We start from the raw sequence: 9659 nt of genomic DNA, 5'->3' as shown, positions 1-9659 counted from the left end.
AGAAAAACACCCTAGTGATAAGATACTAAAATACTGTATACCGAAGTTATAAAATTTAAAAAAAGAACATTAAAAAAGAGTACTGGCACCAGTGTAAAAAAGACCAACAAGAAAATTATCCAGAAATAAAACACTTTTGGGTATAAGGATCTAATTATATATCATCAGAGAAGTACACATATCTGTAGGGATGGAAGGATTATTTAACAAATACTGTTAATAGAATTGTAAGTAATTAATCTAAATAGAAATTTAAACATTTGTAATATATACTACCATAAATGCCAGATGGATTCTATAATGACATTAAAAAACAACAAACCAAAGAATTTAATTGGGTACTGTTTGAATTTAAGATTAACTGAACTTGGGGTGTGGCACAGTGTTAGAATGCCTGCCTTCATATATGAAGCTCCTGGGTTTGATCTCCAGCACTACAAAACAAAGAAATTTAAATATCTAGCAGAGGGTGAAAATATTTGTATCAAATTTCTAAGTGTTAAAATAGTCTTACATATGAAATTTGTGTGCAAAAATGTATATACAGACATATAGAGCAAGACTGAATAATTAAATTGAAGGCTCAATAACAACAAACATCAAAATCATGTCAACACGAATTAAGCTACTAAGGAATCACCTTAAGCTACCAGGAATCACCCATTAAATTAACAGCAACTCCCATGCTGGCCAGAGTCACTACCATAAGGAGTTGCATCGATTGCTAATGGTCTTACATATAATTTGACCATTTGAAGCCACTCTTAGGAATTTTGATCTGTCAGGATTCATAAAATCATTATACATTTGGACCCTGAAATCTCACAACTGGGAGTTGATCCAAAGAAATTAGCTCCCTTCTTTTTCCAAAAACAAACCTATAAACCTAAAGATGTTCACAGAGTTGTTTCAAACAGTAAAAAATTAGAAACTACCTAAATGATTAATATAGGGAAGTAATTCAGATAGGCTTATGTCCCCTGCTGGAATGTAGTACAATAATTAAAAATATGGTAATAGGGGTTGCAGTTGAACAATATGATATGGATAATTTTCTGAAATGAGGTTTGAAGTTGTATATACAAGTTTGATGATAGCTGGAAGGAAGCACATAAAAATGATAAATGGTTTTGATGAAGTGACAATTGATAATTGTTTTTGTAGTTTCTGTGATCCTTTTTTTAATGCTAGGCTGCATTGGTATAATCAAGATCAGGGTGACTACTAGATCTATGTTACAAGAAAATCATGAGCTTTAGAAATGGGATACAACCAGGGCTGGCGAGATGCACAGGGACCAGGGGCCGATCCCCAGTAATACATGCTGTGCCAGCCCTGTCCCCATGTGTCCTGAGCCAGCCACCGAGTCCAGGCGTGATTGTGCACACCTGTAATCCGAGTGCTGGGGAGGCTGAAAACTGGAGGATCACTACGAGTCTGAGCTGCATAGTGAGACCCTGTACCAAATACAAGTAAGAAAGAAAGAAAAGGGAGAGAAGTTAGGGGAGATAATCAATTCTGGGTGTTCTTCTTACAGGTGTTTAACCTTGACTCTAGTATTTAATCTCAGTTTTTCTATTTGTTTGGGTTTTTTTTTTTGTTTTTTTGGCGGATCCGGGGATTGAACTCAGGCCCTTGCACTTGCCAGGCAAGTGCTTATTCCACTGAGCCATCTCCCTGGCCCTAACCTCAATTTTAGTATCTGAAAAGGAAGTTTATATCTTTCCCTCATGACTGTTAGGTAGATTAATAATAGATAGTAACTATTAATAAACATTTGCTTCAAGTCACATGTGGAACAATCTGTTAATTTATAAGCAAATAATCTCACCTAACAACAGAGGTTTATTTCTCACTTGTATCATTTATTAGCTGGAGGTGGTAGGTGGCCCTACATTCTCTTTGCCCTGAGATGAAAGGGGAGAGAAAGATGGCAAAGCTACAGAATGGCTCTTAAAATTCTGCTGGAGGTGGCAGGCTCCTGTTGTGTTTCACTGAGAGGAAGGGTAATTAATGTCAGTTCATTGGAGGCGTGCTCCCATGGGAATGGGACAGTGCAGACAGGTGATACATAATTTGAACTAATAACAAAATCCATGACAAAGTGTGTATAATTATTGCTGTCATCTTAGTAAGTATGTGATAACCTCAAGAAATCTAGAGAAGATCAGGTTTGGAGATTTCAACCTGAAATACATTGGTAAGAGAGAAGAGTTGATGGGAAAGGAGGGATGCATGAATGCTGTCTCCAGATATTTGAAGAATGACTGTCCCTAAACAGTGGTGAATGGTACCAGTGGGCACAAATTGCTTCAGTTTAAGGGCATAAGTAGGGAAGGAAGCAGAAAAGGGAATTGTTTGTTGTTTTAATTTGTATTCCTCAAAATAGCCTCATGAGGGGTATGTGTATGGGGGAGAAAGAGAGAGGATTGTGTATAAACAGCAGAGAAAAACCGATTTGAAGTAGGTAAGTACCTATCACATTGCAAATAGGTGGCAAACCAGTATGGAAACCAAGTCTGTGTTTTGCTATTCTCAATTGATCTGTAAGCCTACTTATGACTGGCAACTTCTTCTCTATCACTATCAGGATCAGATACAGAACAGATGGAAAATTTGAAAGGAAGGTTGTGCTCTCAGCCCTCCCTAAATCAGTGGTCTGCAAACCACTGATTAAGCCTCTCAGCAAAACACTTGAGCGTATACCATATGGAGGATTCAGTCCCTTTCAGATAATGAAATTGAGGTTCAGAGAAACTTTTCTTGTACCAGTGTCATGTGTGTTATAAAAGATAGATAATAGAAATTTAGTAAGATTATACATAAAACATTTCTGGTTTTTATAGATTAGATTTTATGCAAAGTCCTACAGTTTACTGTTTTACAGGAAGGTACATTTTCCTGTATCTCTGTGAATTGTTTTTTGTATATTCACTGAGAGGCATGCCACCAGTGCTATAGGTTTATTGTTTTGAGTGATTTTCTAAGGATTTTTTTTCAGTACTGGGGATTGAACTCAGAACCCTGTGCTTGGCAGGCAAGCACTTATTCTACTGAGCTATTTCCCTGGCCCTAAGGGGAATGAGTCTACTAAAATGAGTCTAAGACTCATTTTAGTATGAAGATTTTGTGATTGTTCTGAATATTTTAGCTTCATTCACTTTAGAGAAGTATTTACGTATTTTAGTTTTGTGGTGCTGGGGATCAAACCTAGGACCTCAGGAATGCTACACTAACACTCCACACTGAACTCCATCCCAGCCCCAGAAAGGTCTTTCATGTAGACTGTCTACAACCCAAACTGCAAAGTCTCTCCTGGCATTTATAGCAGCAGTTAGTCCTGAAACCACATGGTATGAAAAGTGTTTTCTCAAAACAATCATAGCAAAACCACAAACATAATCTCTATACAAAAGAAGATGTAAATATAGGTTATCATTAAAGTAATAAATGTGATTTCTGTGCGTGACACAAGAAGCAGCCTCATTAGTCACAATCTTTTCTAGATCTCTGTATGCCCAAACTCAATGTAGTTTAGTTTCTAACATGAATCTTAAAGTTTTACCTTGAGGATAATATAAATGTTGTACTTGGGGAAATTATTAATTAGCACTGTTCTAAAGTGGAACTGAAGTTTTACATAAGGTTAAGCCTACTAAACTAAAATTTTGCATTCTGATCCATCGTGATGGGCCATGGCCAGGTGGATGGATGCTCATATCGTAATTCACAATAAACATCTGAAGCATCAACCTGGCAGTGTGTTTGTGAATATATGTCCTGAGGGGCCCTCAGGCCAGGAATTCCTTGGTAATAACTCTTAGGGATCCTTTTGTTCTAGAAAAGTAAAGCTTAAATGGTTTAATTTGGTGTTTTTAAAAGTTTTTTAGTTTTAATTTTTTTTTTTTTAATTTTGAGTTTCATGTTCTTTACTCGGTCACCCAGTGCTTCTTTGTGCCAAGCACTGAGGACCTAGTTACACATGGCATGGAAAGCCACGGCACCACTCTGCCCTTATGACAGTTAGGAATACTGCTGTGGAGTAACTTGTGTTTGCCTGCCTGCTTGCTTGCCTGTCTCTTACCACATCGCTCTTTGCCCATTTCCCTCTCTGTATTTCTTTCCCTCCCTTCTTATAACTTTTTTCTCCTTTGAAATAATAGAATTTAAAAGGGCATTTTAGAGTTAGGTCATAAAACTTGGATGGTATAGTTATGCAGGAGATGAATAAACTCACTTCTTTTAAAGAGCAAATACACTTTTGCCCAGGTGTGTTAACTTGCTCAGAAATCATGTATCTTAAATGGCTGATGGTATGCTCAACTTCTGTGTTAAGTAAAATTGCTAACAGTATGTTTTTATACAAATGTGCTTTTGGATGCAAACACTGATATGATTAGGTAATTTTTATTACTCTTTCTTTACGTACATATCTTCTGAATTACAATTCTAAATGTATTATTTCTGGAGTTAGCTGTTTTTATGTTTTTGGTCTGTATATTACGGCTAGCTTATTTCTTATTTTTCAGTGCTTTGTTTTGTTACCTAGAGTATGTCCTAGTTAATTATAGACCTATATATTTTGCTATTATCTTCTGTAGTGATGAATTTAAAGGAGATTGAAAGAATAATTCTTGTCTTCTTTAGCATCAGACAACAGTCAGCGGTTTCGAGAAACCTGTTTTGCATTTGCCTTGACCCCGCAACAAGTGCAGCAGATCAGTAGCTCCATGTAAGTTGTCTCCAAGTGTAACTGCAGCGTGGCTTTTAAGTGCAGTGTCATCATGAGTTATTTTTTAAAAAACAGCATTTTGGGTGGGTTTCTATTAGAACAAAAACAAACAATAGCAACAACAAAATATAGTGAGACCCTGTCTCAAAAAGAAACAAACAAAAGAAATTATTGTTATAGTACAATCTCAGTTCATAAGCTTAATTCTTTCCACCATTCTGATCGCACACCGAATTGGATGAAAACAGAATCAAATCCAGTGTTTGGGTTCACTGTTACCTTATGGGGAAGTTTGATCTGATTCTCGTCCGATTTGGTTTGCAACCAGAATTGTGGGAAGAATTGAATTCATGAACCATGAACCGAGGCACTATTACTGTATGTTCTTCAAGAACCGTTATCTCTCTGCTAATTTAAAAAAGAAAAAAGAAAAACTTTTCTAGGTAACAGTGACTTTGAATGAGCTTTCATGTGCATATATTTTTAAATAATTGTATTTCTCATTCTGTTTATTTTAGGGATATTTCTGGGACCAAATGTGACTTCACAGTGCAGGTCCAGTTAAGGTACGGTGTTGACTACAGCATCTATCCAAAGTTTAAAAGATAATTTCCCCTAAAGATCAATTTAAAATCTGCCTGATTTTCAGTAAATATGTTGAAAGTATTGGGTTTAGATATTTGGGCAAGAGAAAACATTCTTCTATTGTGGGATATCATAATTTTTACCCTATTTATTTGGGTGTGACAAGTCATATACAGCAGGTCAAATAGCTCAGCGGATTAAAGCACCTGCTTAGGCAGACGCAGAGAATGGGAGTTCAATCCCCAGGCCTGCTGTGCTGCCCGCCCCCCAGGGGGTGTATTGAGCTGGTGATTAAGACTGTGCGTGGTGGTGCGCTCCTGTAATCCCAGCACTTGGGAGGCTGTAAACAAGAGGATCACTGTGAGTCTGATCTACACAGTGAGACCCTGTAGACCCTGTCCTAAATACAAAACAAACAAACAAAGGTCATGTATTAACTTCACTTTATATTTACCCACATTTCTTCTCTTTGGTTGCCCTCAGTTGGTTGAGAAGCTTCAGCCAGTGGTATCTTTTTAAATAATACAGTGGCCAGCTCTTAGAGCAACTTTCATGTGAGAAAGAACCTTATGCATGTAAGGGGCAAAGTGACATAACCAAAGAACTGGTACTAAAGCCTGCAGCATCTCATGGACTAGCAAACACAGTAGCCTGGTGGTTTTCCCTTCCTTGTTCTGTGGTCCTCTTATCCTCCCTGTTGCTCTCACTCCCTTCTCTCTTCCCCCTCACTTCCTCTTCCCTCTTTCCCCTTTCCTCTTCTCCTCTCCCCTTGTTCTTTCACACCAGTGAAGCCTTTTTTTAGAGAAATATGCTCTACAGAACATGTTTTAGCTAAGTAAAAGTAGGAAAAGAAGTGCCTCCCCTGTATTGCATGTGTGGTGGGCTACCATGCGAGAGACTGGCCTATCTTGTTTTAAATTTCAGCCCTTTACTGGGGAGCTGAAAATAGGATCACTACGAGTCCAAGCTGCATAGTGAGACCCTGTACCAAATACATTTTTAAAAAATAAATAAAGAAAGAAATTTTAGCCCTTTGGAGGCCCATCTAACTTTCAGTCCATAAGAGACTATCTCTTGGACATTTTTAGTGGCACAGAGAAAAACATTCAACATGTAGTCATAGCTGCCCCTTAATCATTTCTTTGTATGTAAGCTACTACCTTTTTATGTTAATATATCTCCCTCTTACTTATATGAACTGATTTTATTCTGTTCTAATTATTCCATGAGTATCCATATACAAACCTAAGTGTGCTACATTGTTCTTGTTGGATTAGATGGTAGAAGTGGAAATAAACAGACAAATCATTTTCCTAAGTAAGCTATTTTTCCTGTATTGTGGAGAAGTCAAACAAATCAGTCATGATAGTCAGATACTAAGTTATATGTGCAAATTATAAATACAGTAGTAGGTCAGAAAAAAAAGTATCATCCTCACTCTTCATAGAACAGGAATCAGCTGTTCACCTGATTTAGGCTTAAAAATAAGGAGGTAAAGACAAGGAGAAAGCAAAGGAGAGGTTAAGTTGAAGATTCTAAGAATATAAATATTCTTGCGAACTTTTAAACCATAAAAAATATGGCAGGACACTTCTCCGGTAGACCACTGATAATTTAAGTCATGGTTTTGGAAAGCTTTATATACATGGTACAATTCATCATCCTCTATGAGGGCACATTTTGATAGTGACTGAGTAAAAGTACAAAAATACAATGACTCTTAATTAGTTAAACATTACATACAGGAACTATCATCTTCTGAACTTTTTTCCTCAACCATTTATTTTATATGTTGGGCATTATCTTGCTTACAGATTTGGGGAGTAAGCCCAGGGCTCTTGTGTAGAGTGGCATCTCCAGCCCTTTGTAGTTTTCATTTTGAGATTATCTCCTGCTAAATTGTCCAGTTTGACTTTGTTGGGTGTTTTGTTTTGTTTTGTTTTGTTTTGTTTTGTTTTGTTTTGTTTTGTTTGTTTTGTTTTGTTTTCTCCTTGACTTTGAATTTAGGGTCCCAGACTCAGCTTCCTGAGTAGGCGCATGTGGCCTGCTCACAGTGTAAACAGGCCCTTGTCATGTTTGAGCTCTATGTGATGGCAACAGGAAGTGGCTACAAAATTATTACTGCACTACAGTTAGTTTTATGTGGCTATGAGTTAATATTGCTTAATGCCTGTTTACATTGTGTGGACTGAAATGGTGCCGTGTACAGCCTATGTGTAAATAAGTTTTGATAAATTTTTACTTTCTGTAATTTGTGTCTATTTCAAGATAAAATACACTATTTTCTACATATCTTTTTTTTGTTTGGCTTTTTTTGTTTTTCTTTTTTTTTTTTTTACGGAATTTGGGATTGAACTCAGGCCCTTGCACTTGCCAGGGAAGCACTTACTCCACTGAGCCACCTCCCTGGCCCCCCCTACATATATTTTATGCCTTCAGGAACTAGCTTTTTCTTTTTTTTTTTTTTTTTTTTTTTGGTGGTACCTGGGATTGAACTCAGGACTCTGCGCTTGCCAGGCAAGCGCTTATTCTACTGAGCTATCTCCCTGGGCTGAGGAAATAGCCTTAAAGACACTTTGGGTATCACCAGTCTAGTTGATTTGTCTGTCCAAATTATCACAGATCTCCAGCAAGAGGAGTATCCATGTGTAAATGGAGCTGCGTGCTTCAAGCTATACTGTTCAGTGTCTGCTACTGTACTCTTAAGCCCGTGTGCGTGTGCTTAATCATTACAGGGAGTGTTGGCTTTTTTTTTTAAAGATAGTTTTCCCTTGTTTGATTGTTTTTAAGTTAATCTTCTTTTAGTTTAGCTGTTTAGACAAAAATATTAATGTTGTTTTAATGAAATTATCCTTTAATAAAAGAAATTAAACTTGACCTTTATTCTTTAGGTTTTGTTTATCTGAAACCAGTTGTCCACAGGAAGATCACTTCCCACCCAATCTTTGTGTGAAAGTGAACACAAAACCTTGCAGCCTTCCAGTAAGTCCTAAAGGCTAGGTTTTAAGTACATTACCAACAAAACTAGCAGATGTCATTGCAGCTGTTTTTACTCTGGGTTTTTCATTAAGAAAACATTTTTATTTTGGTCTGCCTTTGTGTCTAGCTACAATATTGGCACCACTTGTGTACAGTTAGCTGTGACATTAGCTATGGATTCTGAGTTGGGCGTGGTAGATTTGGTGTTGTGCGGGGTTTTATGGAGAAGTTTCCACACGATCTCAACTGTGTGCATGTGATTCTTTAAGACTGTAGTACAATGTAGATTTGAACTGTGATAAGCCTTACTAGGGGGTGAGAGAGGAAGCTGTTGTTGGTCATTTTCAACATATTCCTTATATACTTATCTCACCTAGTTCTTTAAGAGATTTGAATCTCTGTGACTGATGTTTTCCTCAGGCTTACTATAATGAGATTAAAGGATTGTTTAGAGAAATAGTAACACAGGAAACTTAGACTTGTTCACTGTACTTTGAATGAAAACACTTGTATTTTGTACTGTGTTAGATGGGATGGGTTTTTTAAGAAAAATGGAAGTGAAGTGATTGAAATTGAAGTTGAATAATTATATTTCTTTTCTAGGGTTACCTTCCACCTACTAAAAATGGTGTGGAACCAAAGCGACCCAGCAGACCAATTAATATCACCTCACTTGTTCGATTGTCCACAACAGTACCAAATACCATTGTTGTTTCTTGGACTGCAGAAATTGGAAGAGTGAGTACATTTTTGTTTCCACCGGATTTTTGTGTTATAAGGGAGGATTGATCACCATGGCTACTGGAGTATATATGGAAATGATACTGTAAAATAAGTTATGAAGGGATTTTCTTCTCATAGTGAATTTTCAACATGTTCCCATTTAAAAAGTGGGTCATGCAGTATCTAATGTTTTATAACCTGATCTTTTAACTCAACAATTTATCATAAATGACTCCCTTTCTTATCATCTATTTTTCTGCATTATTTTATATAGCTACATCATATTCTAATGTGAATATGCCACTACTTAGCTATTGCTGAGCACTTATTTGATCTGTTGATTGACTTATTCATTGCATCAGCAAAGACCATTTTGAAGACCAGCCCAGTAGCTATAGCTTTGCATACATACATAGTAATATCCTTAGTAAAAATTCTCCTAAGTAGAATTGCTGAGTAGAGCATGCAGAATGTTAAGAAATGTTATGTATATTGACAGGCTGCCTTCTCAAAAGACGTGCAAATTTATTTTCTTCCAATGTTTGTTTGTATGCCTATCAACACTATTCTCTTTTTAAAAATCTTTACCAGTTTTAAACAGTGGTAAACAATGGTATCACTCCAATAGTACTCCTTTATT

General features: G+C 36.7%; 1 protein-coding gene across 2 annotated transcripts in view; it reads left to right on the top strand.

Annotated features, from left to right (window-relative positions):
- Positions 1-9659, top strand: part of Pias1 (protein inhibitor of activated STAT 1) — a 156203-nt gene that overhangs the window by 101243 nt on the left and 45301 nt on the right. For both annotated transcript variants that reach the window (XM_004628786.3, XM_023712690.1), the window contains exons 3-6: positions 4648-4732; positions 5251-5298; positions 8209-8299; positions 8900-9034. In XM_004628786.3, coding sequence (XP_004628843.1) covers positions 4648-4732; positions 5251-5298; positions 8209-8299; positions 8900-9034 — 359 coding nt within the window. The remainder of the gene's footprint in view (positions 1-4647; positions 4733-5250; positions 5299-8208; positions 8300-8899; positions 9035-9659) is intronic.

This window comes from Octodon degus, unplaced genomic scaffold (genome assembly GCF_000260255.1).
Source record: "Octodon degus isolate 3935 unplaced genomic scaffold, OctDeg1.0 scaffold00026, whole genome shotgun sequence".
NCBI lineage: Eukaryota > Metazoa > Chordata > Mammalia > Rodentia > Octodontidae > Octodon > Octodon degus.
The sequence above is the reverse complement of the archived record's forward strand: the minus strand, read 5'-3'. Positions and strand labels throughout refer to the sequence as shown.